The 22,186-nt window shown below is 38.7% G+C and overlaps 1 protein-coding gene across 1 annotated transcript; it reads left to right on the forward strand.

Annotated features, from left to right (window-relative positions):
- Positions 1-5,173: 5,173 nt before the first annotated feature.
- Positions 5,174-5,764, forward strand: LOC149182978 (uncharacterized). Its single transcript, XM_089414755.1, has one exon. It carries the CDS (start codon positions 5,174-5,176, stop codon positions 5,762-5,764), a length of 591 nt encoding a protein of 196 aa, XP_089270881.1.
- Positions 5,765-22,186: the final 16,422 nt, after the last annotated feature.

A 22,186-nucleotide genomic window follows, 5' to 3' on the forward strand; every position in this document is an offset into this window, starting at 1 on the left:
ACCTCCATAGGGTTCTTCCTCGGTGACTACCTCACTCGAACAGCTTGTGGTTTCTTCTATTTCTCCTTAGTAGCGGATGGTTTCGGCCTAGGTGACGTCGACACCATAGGCATAGACGATGTAGCTTCTATTTCCGACACAATTTCAGGGGCTACAACTTTGGAGACAGCGGCTTCAGAACTTCTGGCTTCTGCAAGATCAATCATTTTCCCAAGGATGATCTTATGGGTCCAATCAGGAAAGTTTGTGAACTTCGACTGTGAAAGAAGTTCCCCCCAATCCTTATTTGGCACATAGGAATATTTCTGGCAGCAAATTCTCTTAAAGCAAAGTGTTGTAATAGAATGGTTACTTTTAGAGCTTGTTGCATGACACCATCCTCCATGGCACAAATGCTTCTAGCAAACTTCTTTCTTCCCTCATGCAACCCCCTTCCTTAATTTTCACATTCTTCGGGTAGTGAAGTTTATAGTCTCGTACTTCCATGCAGTTTCCTGGAGTACTATGACTGTCTGACCATCATGTAGTCATTGCACAGTGGTAGGACCCCCTTGATACAATTTCAATCGACTTCCATTTACTTTTCTTGGAAATAATTCCCAATTTAGCTTCGCGAGCTGAAATACACCACCATTTGTAATCTCATTTAATACATAGGGTCCTAGCCAATGCATTTGAAACTTCCCAGGAAATTTTGTAAATTTTCTATCATAAAGAGTGACCAAGTCATTCACCTTGAAGGTGTGAAACTTAATATGTTGATCATGCCAGACCTTATCACTCTCCTTTTACACCAGTTCGTGAAATCCTACAAGAAATATATCTTCTTATAATTCCAACAACTACACGAGGCGCTCCTCCATAGTCTCGCAATCCACCATAGTAGTCAATGCTGCAATTTGCAAAATCAACACAATATACTCCATGGGCACCACAGGCTTTATCCCATAGACCAACCTGAGCAGAGTTTGTCTTGTTAATTTCTTACATGTCATCCTATATTCCAATAGGACCACTGGTATGTGCACATCCCAATCATTATTCTATGTGTTTCAGACCTTCATCAATGCATTTTCTAGAATTTTATTGAATTCTTCCACCATACCATTTTCCTAAGGATGATAGGGCATACCCTTTTGATGATAAACCTGAAAGTATTCAAGCATTATGGATATAGTTTCATTTAAAAAGTGTGTGTCCCTATCACTCATTAGTATCATCAGATACCCAAACCTTATCAGCACATACTTAAAGAGGAACTTCGCAGCTATAGCAGTCCTACAGTCCTTCACCAGTTGTGCTTCTGCCCATCTTATCAAATACTCTATCGCAGTAACAATGTATTGTGCACCTGTGTTTTTCCTTGGTAGTTTTATTGGACCCACAAAGTCAATCACCCATTTATCAAACACCTGTAATGAAATCTGAGGATTTCAAGGCGATTCATCCCTTCGTGATGGCTTTCCCATCCTTTGAAATGCATCAATGCCCTACAATATGCCTTAGAATCTTTATTCATTGTTGGCCACCATAATCCTGCACGTAGAATCTTCTGCTTGTTTGCTCTTCCTGCATAGTTTCCTTGCGCCACTCCTCCATGTGCCTCAACGAGGATTCTTGAGCATTCAAACTCTAGAACATATTAGCATAGTATTTCATCAGTGCCCATCTCATATAAGTGTCTGTTAATCACAAAAAATTCAGTTGCGTGGACCACCAACTCCTTTTTCTACTATGTAGAGTATCCTTTCCGGGTTGTTTCAGTAGTCAAAAACTGGATTATATTAGAAAAATGATCATTTATCCTGTGTACAATGAAGAACTTCTCATTTGGTAATCCTTCCTCCAAATTAGTAGGTTCTTTGCCTATCTCAATTCTAGATTGATGATCTGGACCTGCATTCAGTCATCTAGGCTTGACAATCACCTCAAAGTCATATTCCTGAAACAAAAATAACCACCTACAGATCTCCCCCCCCCCCCCCAACACAAGCTTGTTGACTAGGTACTTGAGAGTGAAGTGATCTGTATACATTTTGAAATGCGCACCTAATAGGTAGTGTCAAAATTTTTGCATCGTGTAGACCATCACCAATCTTTCATGCTTTCTAGTTGAATAGTTCTTCTCGGCCTTTGACATTTTCTTGCTCATGAAGGCTATAGGGTGATATATCTCATGTTTGCCTGCTTGGGTCAATACCACACCCAACGTAATACAAGAAGCATCCACGTGAACATGAAATTATTTCTTCTAGTTTGGGAATACCATAATGGGTGCAATCAGCATCTTTTCCTTTAATACATCCAGACTGCACTGACACTCTTCATCTTAGTAGAAAGTCATGTCCTTCTTCAGTGATTTCACCATTGAAACACTTATTTATGCATAAGCCTTGATAAAATTTCTATAGTAGCTGGTGTGGCCCAACGTTGCGTGTAACTGCTTTACATTCTTTGGAGCTTCTAAATTAATAATCACCGCTATCTTTGCAAGGTCTACCATTAGTCCTTGCTTACATACCACATGGCCTAGCAATATCCCATAGGACACACAAAAGATACATTTGTTCAAGTTTAGAGAAATTCGGTATCTGTGACAAGTATCCAACATAACGTGTAGACTTGCAACATGGCACTTTACCAATCCAAACACAGTCCAGACATTAAAATACACTTCTAAGAATTTAGTGATGAATTATTTGAATGCTACTATTACAACCCTTCAAAATATCGTGAGCGTATTTTTAGTCTGAATGGCATCACTATGATGCAGGAGCATCTGGCTAACAGGGCAAAGGCAGAAGCAAGGTTGACATGGTTTCTAAAAAGGACAGAGAACACAGTTCGCTGGATGGATAGTATATCTGCCTTTATTTTATTTTACTTTTTTTTTTTTTATTAAAGTTGCCTAAGAATAATGTAATGACTTTTAATTAGGAGCAGTAGTAATTAGTTAGAATCGTTTGTTTCCAAACAGCTATATTACTGTTGTAAAAGGATGAAAAGAAAGTGTACTAACCAGCTATGAAAAAGTTCCACATAAGACACAACTGATGTAACCAACAAAAAAAACCAACAACAATTACAAAACCGTTTGAAAATAGTGCTACTAAAGGAGAGAAACAGGCCCATTACAGGGTTCGACTGTGTATGAAAAGAAACAGAGAGAGTAATATAATTATTATGTGCACACACAATCCTACAACGTCCTCAATGATTGTATAACTTTGCTAATAATTTATTATATGAATAATGTCGAATGTAATGCTACAGGTTCTGGACCAAGAGAAGAAGATAAACCAGTTGGACGACAAGTAACAACACGAATCAATATAACCAGATAATTAAAAGACCTCGTAACAGGTATGTGAAATTACAAACGCAAGTCGAATCTATTCCATCATTAAATTCATATGGTTACAATAATATAGTCGCCCAAATTCATCATACATTTACATATTGTCCAAAGTAGAAGATTGGACTCAATTCACAGTCGTGGGTAATCAACCCTAACAGCAAACAGAAGCCAATTCCCGTAGGACCCAAAACCATAGCCAACGTCGTGCCCAACGACCAAAGAGAGTTAAGTATAGACAGAGAGCAGCCTAAGGCCAAAAAACAAAGTTTAGCCAATAAAATCGAAACACCCATACAAGCAAGCTACCAAACAATAGAGAAGCTATCCGTGTTTGCCCGAACAGCTAAGAGCTCAAACACCGAAACCCTCGAACGATTTCACCTGCAAGAGAGCGACCAAGAGTGGTTAGGTTCCAAGTAATGGTACCAACAAAGCGAAAAGGAACTGAAGAGAACGAGAAGCGAACCATAATGTCACAATACCTGTCCGACGAACCATAGCCACCATTCTACCACGAAGTGACCCTCCTACTCATGAAGGAGCCGAGACATCAGATATAGGTAAAGGAGGATTGCAAATATTCGACATAGAACAGAGACTTACTGGACGAGTTGGCAGAGAACCCAACGGAGAACGCGCTACCAGACTGGCGAAGTCTGTGGAGAAGCTGAACCAATACTGAAGGAAATATCAAGCATTACACAGCTATCATATAACTTAAACCCTCACGATATACAGACAGCAACGCACAGAGGCGGGAACCATTAACAGAGCAACTGCAACCGCTCAGAGACACAGACAGAAACACATAGAGGCGAGGACCCTTAAAAGTAAAACCTGAATTCACAGTAACAGCCAACATGCAAGCCGAAGAATAGAGTTATGCAAAACTTACCAGAGCCTTAATAAATCGCCGGAAGAACAGAAGCATTCTAGGCCGAGAGCTAAACGACCGAAGTCGAGAAGGCAACCAGGAGCTCACAACCAGCAAACCAGGCAGACAAGCCTCAGAAAACCACAACCAAAACCACTGTAGCTGCAGAGCTCGCAGAGCAAATGACCGGGAGAAACAACGAGAATAAAATGAGCGCGAAGGAGTAAAAACCACAAACCAGGGTGGGTTCGTAGAATACCGAGGAGGGACAAGTGTTAAACAGGCAAGTAATCAGGGTACAAATCACCGTAACCCAAAATCAATACAACGCAAATTACATTTATCAACCAACACAAATATCCGAAAACCTTATTATTATTATATTCATTGCTGGTACATAACATTATCAGCGCATTGACGGCGGGACCACGTGGGCTGGCCCCATCAAGAGGTATCAGAGCAGCATTTTAAGGAAACAGGGAAATATGGAAGTACAAAGACGAGGACGAGGAAGAGGTGCACGCAGAGTAGCAGTCGAGGGCTTGAGAGAACAGTTGAGAATCCTTACTACTCGCTTGGAAGTAGTAAAGGCAGGTAGGTGAAGAGATCCAGAACTTGGGTATGATAGTGAAGACGAGGCAAAAACTGCTACAGATGGGTCAGAGGAAGAAGCCCCAGAGTTAAGACTGTTGAGATCGGTACTGTTAGCTAGCAGTAAACCCAAACCTGAGATCCGTAACTATGATGGCAGTCTGTCCACAGATGTTTTGCTGGATTGGGTAAGTGAATTAGACAAGTATTTTGAAAATGATGAGATCAATGAGGATAAAAGAGTTAGATTTGCTGCGACTAAGTTAAAAGGACACGCTGCCTTATGGTGGGATAGTGTCCAAGCAAACAGAAGACAAATGAACTAGTTACCAATAAGAAAGTGGCCAAGGATGGTGGCAAAACTAAAGGGCAGATTTTTGCCTAAAGACTACCAGGTTGAACTTTATCGACGAGTGCATAATTTAAGGCAGAAAGGTATGACTATAAAGGAGTACACAGAGGAGTTTTATCGTGTAAATTTATGTGCTGGTTATACGGATGATACTCCAGAAAAAACAATGAGGTACGTGAATGGCTTGAGATTGGAAATATTAGATGAGATCAGTATTCTCTCTCCACGAAATATAGAAGAGGCCTTTCAGAGTGTTGTAAAGGCTGAAGAGAAAATTAATAGGAAACAGAATAACAGGAGAGGGCGAGGAAATGGCAGAGGACAAGGACAGTCCTACGGCAAAGGGAGAACTACCACTAACAGCGAAGAAGGTAGCAGTTCTAGAGCTTCAGGAACAGCAGAGAAGGGAGATAGCACTAGAGGAGGTCGACCATATCAGCGGGGAAGAGGAAATGGTCGTGGAAGGGGGACTAATGTCCAGTGCTATAGGTGCCATATGTGGGGGCACAGATCCTTCAAATGCCCGGAAGCTGAGCACGCTGGCCAGAGGGGAGCATTTGTTGCGCAGCCTGAGGAAGCTGAAGCATAGCCCCGGGAGATAGAAAACGTGGCAGAAACAAAAGAGGCTTTACTTTTGAACAAAGTTTTGTTGAAGCCAGCCAAGGAGATGGCTGAACGAACCCAGCGAAAGGCGTTATTTCGAACAGTTTGCAAATCACACGGGAAGTGTTGTAAATTGATCATAGACAGCGGAAGCACAGACAATTTAGTTGCCACCGAAATGGTGGAAAAGATGGGATTGAAGCGGCTTAAGCATCCCACACCTTACAAAGTTTCATGGCTACAGAAAGGCCACCAACTATTAGCTGATGAACAGTGCGAGGTTGAATTCCGCATTGGCAAATACCGAGACACGGTGGTCTGCAATATTATGCCAATGGACGTATGCCATATACTGCTAAGAAGACCGTGGCAGTATGATCGGAAGGTGACGCATGATGGGAAGAGGAATTTTTATAAATTTGTGAAAGATGGGATCAAACATATGCTTGTACCCATCAAAGAGGAGGATGCAGCAGAACAAAGTGGAACAAAAGCATTGTTAATAGGAGGAAAATAGTTTGTGAAGCAGATTGAGGAAAATGAGGTCAATTATGCGATTGTAAGGAGGACAAAAACGAAGTTGCTGAACACAGAAAAGTCAGAATTTTCTGCAGAGATTCAGGAGTTGTTAAAGGAATTTAAAGACATTGTAGTCGACGATCTACCAGATAAGTTGCCTCCCAAGAGGAGTATTAGCCATCATATCGATTTTATACCTGGAGCAAGCCTACCGAACAAGGTAGTGTATAGAATGAGTCCGAAAGACAATGAAGATATTCGTAAACAAGTGCAAGAGTTGTTGGACAAGGGACTGATCAGAGAAAGTTTGAGCCCTTGTGCGGTACCAACAGTACTTGCACCTAAGAAGGGTGGAGAATGGCGAATGTGTACAGATTCGTGGGCTATTAATAAAATCACTATTCAGTATAGATTTCCCTTACCCAGAATGGATGACATGATGGATTGTCTTAGCAGAGCAGCTTATTTTACGAAGATTGATCTGAAGAGTGGTTATCATCAGATCAGGATTAGAGAAGGAGATGAGTGGAAGACAGCTTTCAAGACCAATGAAGGTCTGCACGAATGGCTGGTCATGCCATTTGGATTAAGCAACGCTCATAGTACTTTTATGAGATTGATGAATGAGATGTTAAAGGAATTTATTGGCAAGTTCGTGATAGTTTACCTTGATGATATCTTGATTTTCAGCAGAACGAAAGGAGAACATCTTCAACATGTTCGAAGGGTGTTAGAGAAGTTATAGCAGAACAAATTGCTGATAAACTTAAAGAAATGCACTTTCCTGTAGAAGGAGCTGGTCTATCTGGGGTTTGTAGTTGTAGAAAATGAATTGAAAATGGACCCAGAAAAGATTGCAACAATCATAAATTGGCTGTCACCGAAGATCTTATTTGAGATACGTAGTTTTCACGAACTGGCAAGTTTTTATCGGAAATTTACTAGGAATTTCAGTGAAATCTGCGCACTGATGCTAGAGACCATCAAAAAGGCCAGTCAGCCTTTTTGTTGGACCAAGGCGGCAGAAGACAATTTTCAGCTTTTGAAGCGGAAGATTATGGAGAGGCCAATCTTGAGGCTGCCTGATTTTAATAAACTCTTTCAGGTTCGGTGTGATGCAATTGGAACAACTATTGGCGCAGTGCTCAGCCAGGAAGACAGACCAGTGGCATTCTTTAGTGAAAAACTAAATGAGAGCCAGCATAAATACTCCTCGTAGGACAAGGAATTTTATGCCATGGTCCAAGCTTTAAAACATTGGAGGCACTACCTGTTGGGCAATGAGTTCGTATTATTTTCTGATAATTCGGCATTACAATATGTAATGCAACAGCACAAGTTAAACCATAAGCATGCCAAATGGGTAGAATACTTGCAAAGTTTAACTTTTGTGTTAAAACTCATAAGTGGGCAAGCCAATAAAGTGGCAGATGCCTTGAGTAGAAGAGCTTTGCTCTTACAGGAAAGTAGCATACAAGTGATGGGGTTCGAACATCTGAAGGATTTGTACCAAACCGACACAGATTTCAAGGAAGCTTTTGAAGCTTGAAAAAATCCCGTGTTGAGGAATGCAAGCCCATGGTTAGACTATAATTTACAAGAAGGATTATTGTTCAAAGGTGGGAAGTTATGTATCCCGGACTGTCCAATGAGGGAGAATATTGTACGGGAGAAGCATAGTGGTGGATTAGCGGGACATTTTGGAATCAACAAAACTTGGGAGCAACTCGGACATTTTTATTATTGGCCTAAAATGAGCAGGGATGTACAAAGATATGTAAACAGGTGTAAAGTCTACCAACTGGTGAAAGGACACAGTCAGAATACTGGACTTTACACACCACTACCTGTTCCAAGCAGACCATGGGACGCAGTCAGCGTTGACTTTGTCCTAGGACTGCCTAGAACGCAGCGAGGATATGATTCAGCAATGGTGGTGGTAGATAGATTTTCAAAAATGGCTCATTTTATTCCTTGCCGGAAAACTAGTGACGCCATGTATGTGGCACACTTGTTTTTCACAGAAGTTGTTAGACTACATGGCCTACCCAGATCTATCATTTCAGACAGGGATGTAAAATTCACAGGAAACTTTTGGCGCACCCTGTGGAAAAAGTTGGGCACGCAATTGAATTTCAGCTCTGTGTATCATCCGCAGACTGATGGACAAATGGAGGTGGTGAACAGGAGTTTGGGAAATTTATTACGGAGTCTAACTAGAGAAAATTCACAGTTATGGGATCGAGCTCGAGCTCAAGCAAAATTCGCTTATAACGATTCGCCCAATCATAGCACCGGACACAACCCATTCCAGATTTTGTATGGCATGCATCCTCGGGGAATACATGAACTGCGAGATTTGGGAAAGTTGTAATGGAGAAGCGCGGATGGGGAAGACTTTGCCGAAGCAATGAGCGAACTTCATGAAAGGGTCAAATTAAGATTGCAGGACAGTGTACAGAAATATAAGCAACAAGTAGATTAAAAGCGAAGATAAGTGCAATTTAATGTTGGGGATGAGGTTGTTGCGCACCTGTGCAGGGAACGGTTTCCTAAGGGCATGTATAATAAAGTAAAATATAAGAAAATTGGTCCATGCAAGATCTTACTTAAATTTTCATCCAACGCTTATGAGATTCAGCTGCCACCTGATATAGGCATATCAACCATTTTCAATGTGGGAAATCTGTTCCCATATAATGCCCAAGCAGAGGATGACAGTGTGGTATGGACAGAATGAGACACCCAATTTGGAGACAGTTCTTGGAAGAAACAATTGCCTTCAGCTCAGTCCCATGAGATTGAAGGGATCCTCAGTACCCAGGTAGCCAAGAAGACATGTAGGAAAGAATATCTACGATACCTCGTCAAGTGGAGAGACCGTCCAATGGAGGACAGCTCATGGCTCGACGTGGCGCAGATATAGAAGGCTGGCTACTCGGTGGGGGAACTCATGGAACAGAGCCATGAATTTCTTTTACCCCGGGAGCCTGATGCAGGAGAATATGGCTAACAGGGCAAAGGCAGAAGCAAGGTTGACATGGTTTCTGAAAAGGACAGAGAACATAGTTCGCTGGATGGATAGTATATCTGCCTTTATTTTATTTCACCTTTTTTTTTATTATTAAAGTTTCCTAAGAATAATGTAATGAATTTTAATTAGGAGCAGTAGTAATTAGTTAGAATCTTTTTTTTCCAGAAAGTTATATTACTGTTGTAAAAGCATGAAAAGAAAGTGTACTAACCAGCTATCAAAAGTTCCACATAAGACACAACTGATGTAACCAACAAAACAAACCAACAACAGTTACAAAACCGTTTGAAAAAAGTGCTACTAAAGGAGAGAAACAGGTCCATTACACGGTTCTGTTGATGCCCCGAAAATCGTTGTATCAACATTGGGGATAACTACCCAGTCCGGACATTAATACATCTCCTTCTCCATTTTGAATGGTGGCTCTAACTGGATATAATGGGACCAGTTTCCCAATAATAAAAAAAGGGGTGGATGAATGATTGATTATCTAATCTAATGATAGGTGAATAACTTAATATATTAGCAAAAATAAAAGAACTACTACTAATCCCGGGAACTATTATTCTTTGAAATGTAGCGCTTGATGATCTTTGTCTATTGACATGCATATTGATGACTCTATCTAATAAACATAGACATTTATTCATTCAATGATTACGTTGTTTAAATAGTTAAACAAAGTGATTAACACAATATTGCTACACTTATCATTTATATTATCGATACATATATGATCAAAAGAAAAGCATACTGTAAACATCCAATAGTGGAAGGAATAAAGAATGCTGTTTAAAACACATGCATATATCCGATAATAGCAAAAGCGATCAAATGACAATTCATATAAAAAGAATGAACTCAGACATAGATAATAGTACCGTATGAGCTGCTAATCACTCCCAATATCAATCGCTATTTGAAATTCTTCTTCTGACTCAAAAATACTTTCAAACAAAGACAGTAGTGCACATCCGCATAAAAGCTTCTTTGTCAAAATCAGAATGATTGGCCTAGTTTTATAAAAGAATATGCATGAAGTACAGTAGTGAAACTTCAGGTTTTAAGTCATATACAAAACTTATGACCCTATCTAAATACATGAAAGGGTCTATAAGTACTTAATTAAGCTAACTACCTATGAAACTAAAATCCTAGTTAATTGGTATCATTTGATTCTGAATATCTCCTTCATGGCAATCTGGCAGTCGGTGGCATGAATCATCATTTAGGCTGTTTTCCTTTAAACCTGAGCTGGCATATCGCAAGCATTGGCTCCACTTCTGGTGGTCTGTTGAGACGAGAATTGAGTTGGGCAGCATAGGTGGCATCATGTATATCAAGAATGATATACCCGATTGCATCTGTGAGGCATTTAAGGGCAGCTCTCTGGCTGTATGGTTTGACTAAGAAGAACCAATAGGTGTCCCATGTCAAACTGTTAATTCCTTCAATTAATCTCCCATTTTTCTCTAGTTCCCGATAACATGACTGCTCCAATGTTTTAGTCACTGTCAATTTACCTGAAGACTCATGCTTGTGTTTTGTCGGATTTTGCCTCCAATCCCGAATGGGTTCGGATTCAATTTCGTTTTCTTCTCTGAATTTCTCCAGGAATGCCTTGTTGTACTTCTTCTCTGGTACAGGAAAATGATACATTTGCCTCAAATCATTAGGTTGAAATGAACCGAAGATTCTCCCATATCTGGTGCAAAAGGTTCTGTCTGTGATTGGGATTTCCTCAATTGCCCACCTCACTACATCCGTATATGGGAGAATTTGTTCCCGAGCTGCTATCTGATGAAGGAAAGAGTCGGCTAAATCCTTTAGAGTAGCATCAAATTTTCGAGTCATATCTACTGTGGCTTGTACTGCTGTCACCTCAGGTTCTTTGGCCTCAATCAAATTATAGGTACTTTTCCAAGTAGTTTTTCCGAGTCCTAGACATGTAGTGTCGGATATCAATCCTTTTCTTTTACTTCTTGGATCAGCGATGAGTTGTCTTGTGGCTGGCGAAGCGGAGGCCATTGCAGTCTTCTTAGACTTCTTCCCCATTCTGCTTAAATCTACTGCTTCGAAAGAGTTCTGCACAAGAGTGAAAATGAACGTAATACAGAGAATTGGTAGCGCAAACCAAATATGAGTGAGATATATTAATCAATGCATGATGAAGGATTAAATTAAAGTGGCCACGGATACAATCTGTGAAAATATTTTTTAGACTTACTATTTCATTAAATGGCCGTTAAAACCTATCAATCCTTTAAATGCCCATCATATCGTTTATTGGTTGAATGATTCGTTTAAGCATGCCTTGGCAGTTTTGGCGGTTGAGCGCAGGTGAACCGCTATTGGGAAGATAAGGCCTTTAATATGAATTAATCGTAATATCCTTGCTTTATCAATTCTTTGAAATTCGCGCTTTTAGCTTTATCGTAATCGGCCGTCGGGGAAAACTTAAATCGTTATATTGGTTCCTTTTGGAATCCTTGATTGCCGATAGCAATATCGCATCGCATCAGGAGTATTAACTGAGAAATTTGAAAAGCATGCATGTTACATCTCCGATTGCGGATAGCGATATCGCATCGCATCGGAGCGAACGGGAGTTTTGTCATGATAACTCGTTATTGCTGATATCCGATAGCCTATTGTGTGTTGTCGCGTAGGAGAAAACCAATGGGTCTTTAAGTTATGCCTCCTTTGTCATTGCGACATGCGATCTTGCGATCGCTTTATCGCAATGATAAAAGATTACTCATTTATATATTATAAGACCAATTAATTAGTTTTATCAAAAAGGCTTTGTAATGTTTTCATTTTGTTTTCGGATCTTTATGAATAATACTAATTTGATACCAATTGAAATAAAAAGGGGCCCATTTCATATTATAGTTTTGAGAATAAACTTGATATGAAATGGGGGGTTGTTGTACAGCACAACAATTGACGATTCACTGGAAGAAACAGTTATCTCTGAAAAGTACAGAAATACTTAACCTTTTTCAAAATAGGAATCTCATCAAAGGGGAAAATTCTAATATAACTAGGTATATATGCATTCCAAATAAAATGAAACTATCTTTGCTAATTTCCTCTCTTGTTTAAAATTAGATACATTCTAAGTTTTAAATTGGCCTCTATTGGTTGATAATGATAAAATAGAAAACCTTTCCAAATCAGCTTTTAGAATTGACTCCTTTGTCATAGGTAGAGCCTCTACTGCCAGCAAACGTTCATAGTTTGGACAGGGATACCTTTTAACCATGTTATTTTCCATTTTCCCATTCATTTGAGAGTATAATTAACAGAATGAATTCAAAACATGCTTTTCACATTTTTCATTTCTTTTCTACTTTTCTGTTATTTTGTAAGATAAAAAAGCCATTGTCCTGGTTTGGTGACCAGCTGAGTGACAATGCCATTCACTGGTAGTAATTTAACCGAACAAGCTAGCTTGTGATGAGACCCCTTGTCTTATAATCCTAAGCCATTACCCTATTTTGGTATGCAGTATTGGTAATGTCGGTTAAACTATTTCCCTATGATCATGGTAATAAGGCTTGTAATAATACCTCTTATCTTTTATATAAAATTTTTTAGAATTACACTCTCAGTAATCATAAGCTTTGGTGAGTGGGATGGACAATTTTCTCCTTAATAGTAAATGGATGACAAGGTAAGAGTTAAAGATGCTGAAGTTGGATTAGTTCCAGTTTTGATATTGATAACCTTTTTGTGACCAATTTGAAAACAAAAATTATTTACAATACTTCTAAACTTTGAGAAGCGTTCACAAAAATTTAAGTGTGGTTTCAGAATGCAATTATACCTAGTTTCCTAGAAATTATCCCTTTTGTTTAAGACTTCTATTATTTTAAAATCAAATATCAACACTACTTCTTTTGAACAACTATTAAATACAACAAAGGTCAATGGAAGATACCATACAACTTTATTTTCTAATCATCCTACAAACTACAAAATTCTACTAAACTAAAAAGGAGAAGGGGTTACCTCCTCAATTGAAGAATTTTTTTAAGATAAGGCCATTAACAAGGAGAGAATCTCTCAAACCTGATAAATCTTGTAATATGAAGGTCGAATGGCCTATCTTCTCACATATCTAAAATGGCCCAAGCCACATCTTCTGGAACTTGGTGTGTTTTCCCTTATCTTCATGGGCTTTGTCCCATTTCAGAACTAAATCACCAACTTGAAATTGTTTTGAACCGAATGAGGCTGAATCAAAGGATGACTTGATAATTTGCTGATGTTTTGCATGAATAACCTTGGCTTTTTCTCTTTCCTCTTCTAATTTTAGAATTTGGTCATGTCTAAGTTGAATAGAAGAAGAAGGGCTTTCCTCAATAAACTGAACTAGGGCTAGAGAAGGAAGGACAAGATTTGTTGGTAGCACTACTTCTTTTCCATACACGAGAATGAACAGAGAAGAACCTATGGAAGCCTTCTGCGTTATCCTATCAGCCCATATTGCAAATATTAAGGATTTATGCCATTTTTTATGATTATGTTCGATAGTCCGCTTAATAATTTTAATCAGATTTTTATTTGTGGATTTTGCTAAACCATTACCCTGGGACAGTAATTAGCAGAATATTTCAATTTAAATCCTCTTTTAATAGCGAAATCAAACATAGCATTGCCTGAGAAATAAGATGCATTATCAAAAACAAGAGCATTTGGGACACCAAACCTGGTAATGATGAATTGATCTATGAATTCTATAATTACCTCAAAATTTGTTGTCTTTAAAGGAATTGCTTCAACCCACTTAGTAAAATAATCAGTGGCGGTAAGGATATACTTATATTTTTTAGAAGAATGTGGAGTAATTTCTCGAATGATTTCCAATCCCCATTGCTCAAATGGTTGTTCAATGTTGACTGGTTGCAAAGGGCAAGCTGGTTTTCTTTGTCTTCCACTAGAAGTTTGACAATTTCGGCATTTCCTTACATATTTATGAGCATCTCTAAACAGAGTGGGCCAATAATATCCAGCATGAATGATTTTGTGGGTTGTTGTGTCAGCTCCAAAATGTCTTCCTGCAGGTCCATCATGTAATTCCTACAAAACCTTTTGTGCTTCAGGTTTTTCTAGGCATCTTAATAAGATTGAATCATAATTTTGCCTAAAAAGCACATCATCAATAATTGTGAAATTTTTTGCTTTTAATCTAATGGCCCTTTTGTTTTTGTAAGACAGGCTAGGAGGTGCATATCCATTTTTCAAATAAAAAATTAAGTCAACATATTGTGATTCAAAATCAGTAATACTTATATGGTTGATCGCTTCTGTTTGATCTGTATCACCTGATTCTTGAATGTTGGATGCTCCTGCCAATAATCTGCAAAAACCTTGGCCTCTAACATTCTTTGTTGGTTTAATTTCCGAGTGTATTCTTGAAGTGTTGTAACCCAATTTGCCCTTTTTCACCTAATTCTCTTTGGATTAATAGTTGCCTTACCATAGGGAAAGGAACTATAACTTTTGTATGGGTTTTTAAAAGGAAGGGTCTGTAATGTTTGACAACTTTATATACAACAAAGGCTTGTTTTTCTACTTCGGAGTAATTCAATTCAGCACCTTGAAGATTTAAACTATAGAATGAAATGGGTCCTTCTAAATTGTGATTTTTAATCTGTGTAAGTACTGTTGCATAATACAAATCAGATGCGATAGTATACAATGTGAAATGATTAGAAAAATTAGGAGTATTTAAAGCGGGCGCATTGATTATTTATTATTTGATTAAATCAAACACTTCCTTTTCTGCTGAGCCCCATCTAAAGACTGAATTTTTCTTAATCATAGTTTGAAGTGGAAAAATGATTTGAGAAAAGTCTGGAATGAATCTTTTGACAAAATTGATTTGGCCTAGAAATGACTGCATGGATTTTTTATTATGAGGGAAAGGGATTTCAGAGATTTCTTTATTCCTGTCTGGATCAATATAAATGCCATCTTTAGAAACAATAAAACCTAAGAGCTTTCCTTGGTCAAGAGCGAAGAAGGATATTTTGGGATTAAGTGAAATACCATACCTTTTGCAGCGTTGAAAGATTTGATTTAAATCATGCAAATGATTGGATTTCGTTTTAGAAAATACAGTAATATCGTCTAAGTAGACAACTACTATTTTGCTAATCAACCCTTTAAAAGCTATATCCATCGCTCTTTGGAACGTGGCTCCTGCATTAATAAGTTCGAAAGGCATTTTCTGATAAGCATAAGTTCCCCATTTTGTTCTGAATGTGGTTTTGAGTCGGTCATCAGGATGGACCAAAACTTGGTTATATCCTGAAAAACCGTCTAAAAAGGACATCAATTGAGAGCCTGCCACTGATTGGAGTATCTGCTCCATAGTAGGTAATGGGAAATTATCTTTTAGGCTTGCCTTATTCAGATTTCTGAAATCTATACAAATCCTGATGTCGCCATTTTTCTTTCTGACAGGCACCATATTGGAGACCCAGTTTGAGTGCCGAATGGGAAAAATAATCTTAGCATTCAAGAGTTTATTGAGTTTCAATTTTATTTGACTCTCTAAGTTTGGATGTATTTTTCTCAATTTCTGTTGAATTGGTTTCTGTTCGGGAAGCATTGGAATGGTATGCTGGATGATGGATGTATCGTATGTCTTTAAATCGTCATATTTCCAAGCAAAAACATGTTTATTTTTCTGTAACAGTCTAATGAATGCTTCCTTTTCTTCAATGGAAAGTCCTAATCCTAAATTAATGTTTTGAGGATTTTTCTCAGTGCCAAGGTTTATCAATTCAAACCTTAACGTCGAACTTTGGAGCTTTGTATTGGTCACAGGTTTAAACGTGTCTTTAATATCATAAAGATCCTCAAGCTTCACCACAGGCTTTGGGATTGAATTTTCCTCGTGTTTACCTCTCATTTGAAGGTCATGCTTGTTTTCCTCAATGATTTGATCATCATAGGACTTTTCGGAAGTTAAAAATTGTAAAATGTCTTCATCGTGGTTGAATACTCTCCAATTAGTGACATTGTCAGGAATCGATGGCCTAAAAAGTAATTCTACTGAAAATCTATCTGGGCTATAATCTTCAGAAGGTAGGAGCTTGGAAGCAACATGCGCTAGCAAGTCGGCTGCTGAATTTTGAGACCTGGGGATGGAAGAAATATTGAATGCCGAAAAGTGGGAGGTGAGTTCCTGTACCAGCGACTGATAATGTTTGAGATGGCTAGAAAGACAATGAATTGTATTCCTTACCTGTTTAATAATAATTTCGGAATCTCCAAACACTTTCAAATATTGAACCTTGAGGCCAATCGCTTTATATAGTCCTTGGACTAAGGCTTCATACTCAGCTGTATTATTCGTGCATTCAAACTCCAGCCTACATGAAAACATTGTTTTTTCTCACTGAGGGCTAACCAAAATACATCCTACTCCTGAGCCCTCTCTAGACTTAGACCCATCGAAATATAGTGACCAAAATAAATAAGTATTAACAATTTTATTTAGAATTTCCTCAGTATCATTAAAACATCTTGACCTATCTGTTTCTGAATAATTTTCAATCTGAGATGTAGAATTGTTTACTGAGAAAGGAGATGGTTGGGCAGTGAAGTTGCAAAGGAATGGCTCAGATGAATAATTCCCCAAAATGTTGTTATTAAATGCTATTGGTTGGTTTTCTTGTTCAAATTCTGTAACTGTATGGGTCATGTGTTTCTCCCGATCGATTTTTATTTGATTTGGCTTTCCCTTGTAGGGAAGCCACATATGGGACCAATCGGTAGAAATATACCCATGGAGTTTTTCAGACCAATCCCTACTCAAGATCAAACCATAAAATTCAGGTATATCAGCGATTAAGATATCAATTCTTTGAACTACTCTAGGATCAGCTGATAGCCTGATAGTTACTGAGTTGATTTCCCCTAAAACCTGGACTTTAGTCCTGTCTAACTGCACAATATGAATAGTGTACTTTTGGGGTTCAATGTTTAGTTTGGAACAAACTGAAGCTGGCATTATATTAGAGGATGCCCCTTAGTCAATCAAACAGTTGTGCAGGTTCCTATTGTAGATCTCGTAGGTTAGAAGGAAAGGTGGAGTATGAGAATTTGATCTATCTCCAATCAGAACTGCATCAGCAGCTTCGACCATACGAGAAGGTGGTTGACCTACATCATTTGGAGCTTTAGCACTGGGAAGGGGTGAAGTAGGAACAACATTTAATTCTTTGAGAAGAAATTTTTGCTGATGTTTCAATTTACTAAGTTCAAACATGGTAATGTTTGCCTTAGTCTTTTTCATGTCATCAACAATATTGTAATCCATTGAATCGGATACTACCAATGTCTTAGATGTTGACGGAATATTTGAGGTTGAAGGTTGGTTTTGTGGAATTGTTACCGGTGGCTTCTTTGGGGGTACCTTTTCCTTTGTTGTAGTAGCACCTGCACTCCTTTTCTTTGAAGTTGTCTGAACAGGTTCAGAGGTACTTTTACTCCTAGTAGTGACAGGAAACACTTCTTCTTCATTTTCTGTATCGGAGTTAGGCAATATAAAATCCCACATTCCATGACATTCAACAACTTCCTCTTCTTCATCAGTTGGTGAGACTGTTTCTTCTTCTCCTTCTTCAAGATATGAATCTACATTAGATATAACATTCGGTGGTTTTGATTCATTTTTCTTGTAATTCTTAAAGGGCCTTTTGGTTTAGGTTTCAACTACTTGTTTTTTGATTTCAACCATTTCATTTGACATAGTCTTGAGGACCTTTTATAGACCCTCCATGTCATATGGTTCTTTAGGGGTTTTCTTCTTTGAATCATTTTTAAAAGAAACCTTTTTGGTTTTTCTATCTTCAAGAGCAGCTTTCTTCTCTAGAGCATTAATACGTTTCTCCACAGCAAGTGCTTCTTTCATGTTTTCAGCTAAAGTTGGTTTTCCAGCCGTGTCTACAAAAATAGCTATATTGGCAGGTAGGGCAGTTATATACCACTCGCTTCTGATTTTCTCACTTGGTTTGGAGGCCGTTGGGATTTTATTCAAGAGTTTATTGAATCGCGCATTAAATTCTTTAATCGGTTCTGTTACACTAAAATTTGTCACCATGACTATTTGCAGTCAGTATGGCCCCATCAATAGTCATACTGTCCTCCTTGGCAAGTCTTATACCTCTGCTCCTCATGTCAAACTCCAAGAAAGAGAGAAAGTCTTTAAAAATCAATATAACTCTGGTTACGCAGTTTCTCTTACCCTTACTTGCGTGTACGCACCTCAAGTTCATAATACCTGCGTACTTGTACGCTCTGTCTGTAAAGGGGTGGGTGCGTACTACTGTGAAGGTCAAAAGGCGCAAGTTTTACTCCAAAAAACTTACTTGTGGTCAATTCTAGAGCATTCTAGAAGATGGTTTGACATGTATTGAGTGCCTCCAGATGGTTCTTGCATCCCAATGAAAGAGGAACTTATCCCATCAAGAGGGGAGCTATCCCATTGAAAGAGGGGCTTATCCCATTGATGGTGGACCTGATTAACTTCCTCCAAAGCACTATAAATACAGGCATTGGGCTAGAGGGAGGGGAGGTTGAAAGTTTAACATTCCTAAGGGTAGATGCTGCTGAAATTAAGACTCCCTTATAGAGCTTGAGAGGAGAGATTGCAATCCTTTCCTAGCTTCATTTGGAAGTGGGTGAATTGATCAAAGTAAAGGAGAACTCTTGTTGGACCCTGGGAGGGACCTGCACAACACCAAGGCACTGGTTGTAATGGTTTCTTTTGTTTCCAATTAATACAATTAAGTTCATTTTTCTCAACAAGTTGTTATATATATAATTTGTTTCATAAACTCCTTGGTCTTTATGATGAATATGTTTTATTATATGAGTTATTCAGGTGTTATGTAATTGTTTGCTTGTTAGTGAGCGCAGGCTTCAAGGAGAAGGAGCTCATCTGGATCAGAGAGGCTGGACTGCTACAAACAGCGTTGGACTAGAGGTAAGCCTTAAACACCTGGTTGTTTTTATTTTAAATGCATATTTAGGGAAAGATAGTGCTTGATTGTCTTGTTTGTCACTAGAAAACCTTTGGTTTCTAGGGAGGTCGGTTTTGTCCGCAAAATTGACTCTTTCTGCATGACAAAATGGCGACTCAACTGGGAAATCCATGGATTTTATTGATTTCTCTTTTGATTGATACTTTGATTTGAGAAAATCTGATTTCTTTCTAGTTTTTGACTGATTGACTGTGAATTTGGGTGGAATAGCTTAGGGTTGAGTTAGTTTTTATTTTTCTTGATTTTGAGAGCAGTACGCACCCTCTACGTTAAGCAGAGTGCGTACCTGTACGCACTTCTGCTATGTACATAGACTGTGGCCACACCTATGCAAACAGGCTGCCTGCGTACCCTGTCAAAAACCTAGAAAATTTCCGTTTTTTCCTTTTTGGCTTTTAGATTTTGCTTATAGTTTGTTTTTGCTGCCAAGATCCATTGTTTACCTGTCAAAAGTTTTCATCTAAGCTTGTTTCATTAGCGTCAAGGGTTTTAGTGAAGTTCATAGAAGTTCTAGCCCTAGGTTTGATTTTTGAATTGGCCTTGTAGTGACTTTGGCTTTAGAAGTTGTAAAAACCTTGGATCTCCCTGGTCTTTTCAGTCTTCTTAGGAGTCAGACCTTTCGTAAAATCCACATTTGTGAGAAACCTACTGTTGAGTTGTCACTTTGCGGAATTTCGAGAAGGCTTGTTGGTTAAGCTGTGAATTTCATTCTTAAGAAAAAGAACAAGAACTTTTTGTTTTTTGTTTTTGACTAGTTTATGATTCTGCATGAATTAGTCCTTGGTTGGATTGTAACTGAGTAAAACATCCTGGAATTATATTTTGTAGGATTTTACCTCATTAGGTTTGCTTTTAGGTAAATTTCTCTTAGATTTTCTTTTAAGTAGATTTCTTGATTTGATTTTCATAGATCTTAAAGTTGATTTGATTTTTATAGATCTTAAGATTGATTTTTGTTAAGTAGTTTTACATGCTTTGATTAATAGGAAAAACACAAAATCTCTTTTGAGGAAAGTTTGTTTTAGTAGCGTTTGGAGTCTTTGAAAAGAGAAAGGAAGTTTTCGTGAAATAAATAGTGGTCATGTGTTGTGTGCTTTGGAAAAGATAAAGAGATTGTTTCTTTGATTTTCATTGCCAAGAAAGTTGTCTTTATAAATTTTGCATTCTCCAACTCTCTTAGCTAGGGAATTCATTGAAAAGGAAAGATTGTTTTGTTTCATCCTAGGTGCATCTTTTTAGTGGGTTTGAGTCGAGTCTACACACCATCAATTTCATCTCCGCTACCTTTTGTCCTAAAGAAAAGCCATAAAAATTAACGCTTAAAGTAAAATCAACTTAGTAACTTTTTATTTGCTAGGGCTCTGAAACACCAATATAGATTAGGCTAGTGTCTTGGAGTAGGAGAGTAGTTAACTCTCCAAGACAGTAAAACCAAACAAGTAGCTTATCTTGTGGTAGGATAAATCCAACTGTTTCATTTGTACTTTGGGAAAGCTCCTCTTAAAGGAGAAGCACGAGATCGTGTCCGAACCAGTGAGGGAATCAATCCTCCTTCATTGGGAATGACGCCAGATACGCACGTACTACAAACGGTAAACCTCGGATTAACCATTGTCAAGGAGCCTGGTGTCACTTGTCGGTAAACCTTGGATTATTGTCAAGGAGTTGGCAAGGGGATTGAGGTTGTTACTCTGCCCTTGCATGCTATCGAATCGTAGACTGTTCCCCCAGGTATATTTGTTGATGTTGGTGACCTTAGTGAATATTATCTTTAGGATTCCTCCTAAGGTGATAGTGGAGGGAAGATCCCGCTGTACCTGGAACAGACGTCGGCTAGACTCACTTGGATTTTCTGGGGGGTTCACTTCACTCTAGACGGTTAAAGTGGAGGAACTTGGTCCAGACTATTCATTAAGCAGGTTGTCGGGGTAACTGTTCCACCCGCCACTTCTGTACTGAATTCGGCGATGTTGGATTTCATCACCAACTAGTGTTTTCGGTCCGGAAGGTTACTGTTTGTGTGTGGTTTGACGCCCTAGATCCTTTAGGCATGTGATTCGAATTTGTTTGGTTCTTTAGAGACTTTAGGCGGTTTTCTTTGAGATTTTACTTTGTTTGCGTGTGCAGTAGTTAAAAGTTTTTAGCTGTGGCTGAATTACCAAGACAGTCCCGTAGACTTCGGGGCCAGTCTCCTGAGGTTGTAACCGTGGCTGATTTGTTGAGGAAGTCCCGTAGACTTCGGGGCCAACCTCCTAAAGACGTCCCGGGCCATTACGAAGGTTTGAAAGTCCTCGTAACTCCTAGTGGCAGTAAAGTAGGGTCACCTGAAGAAGGAGAGTCTTCGTTGGTTGTTCATCCTGATTACCAAAGTCTAGAAACAGGTTATAATCCTAAAGTTGTTTTGGTTTCCGAGCTTGCTGGTAGTTTTTCATCTACTAGTTATATAGGCGAAGAACCCGAGATATCTGAACCTGTTACTCCAACATCGGGGTTATTCTCTCCAACTTCTAGTGCTCCTAATTCAGCTAGGGTAGAAAGAGTCATCACCGAAAATCTTCCTTCTGGTTTGATAGCTATTGAAGAACTTGCTCCAGAAGAAGAAATAGGCATCCCTATCCCTGAAGATCAACCTACTATTGATCTAAGGGAGCGTGAATCCATTTTTTACAGTCCTCCTAGAAGTACTACTTGGTATCTTTCTTTAACTAATTATTTGGACAACTTAGTGTCAAGTTTTTCACCACCTCGTGTTTCTTATCCACCTAGGGGTATTTATACTCCCGTAAAT

The sequence above is a fragment of the Pinus tabuliformis genome, chromosome 3_2 (assembly GCF_031772625.1).
Source record: "Pinus tabuliformis cultivar Carrire ecotype Pingquan chromosome 3_2, CPIR1, whole genome shotgun sequence".
NCBI classification, from domain to species: domain Eukaryota; kingdom Viridiplantae; phylum Streptophyta; class Pinopsida; order Pinales; family Pinaceae; genus Pinus; species Pinus tabuliformis.

Excerpts from the sequence above, each read along its gene's own strand:
- LOC149182978 (XM_089414755.1), top strand. The coding sequence starts at position 5,174 with ATGGTGGCAAAACTAAAGGGCAGATTTTTGCCTAAAGACTACCAGGTT.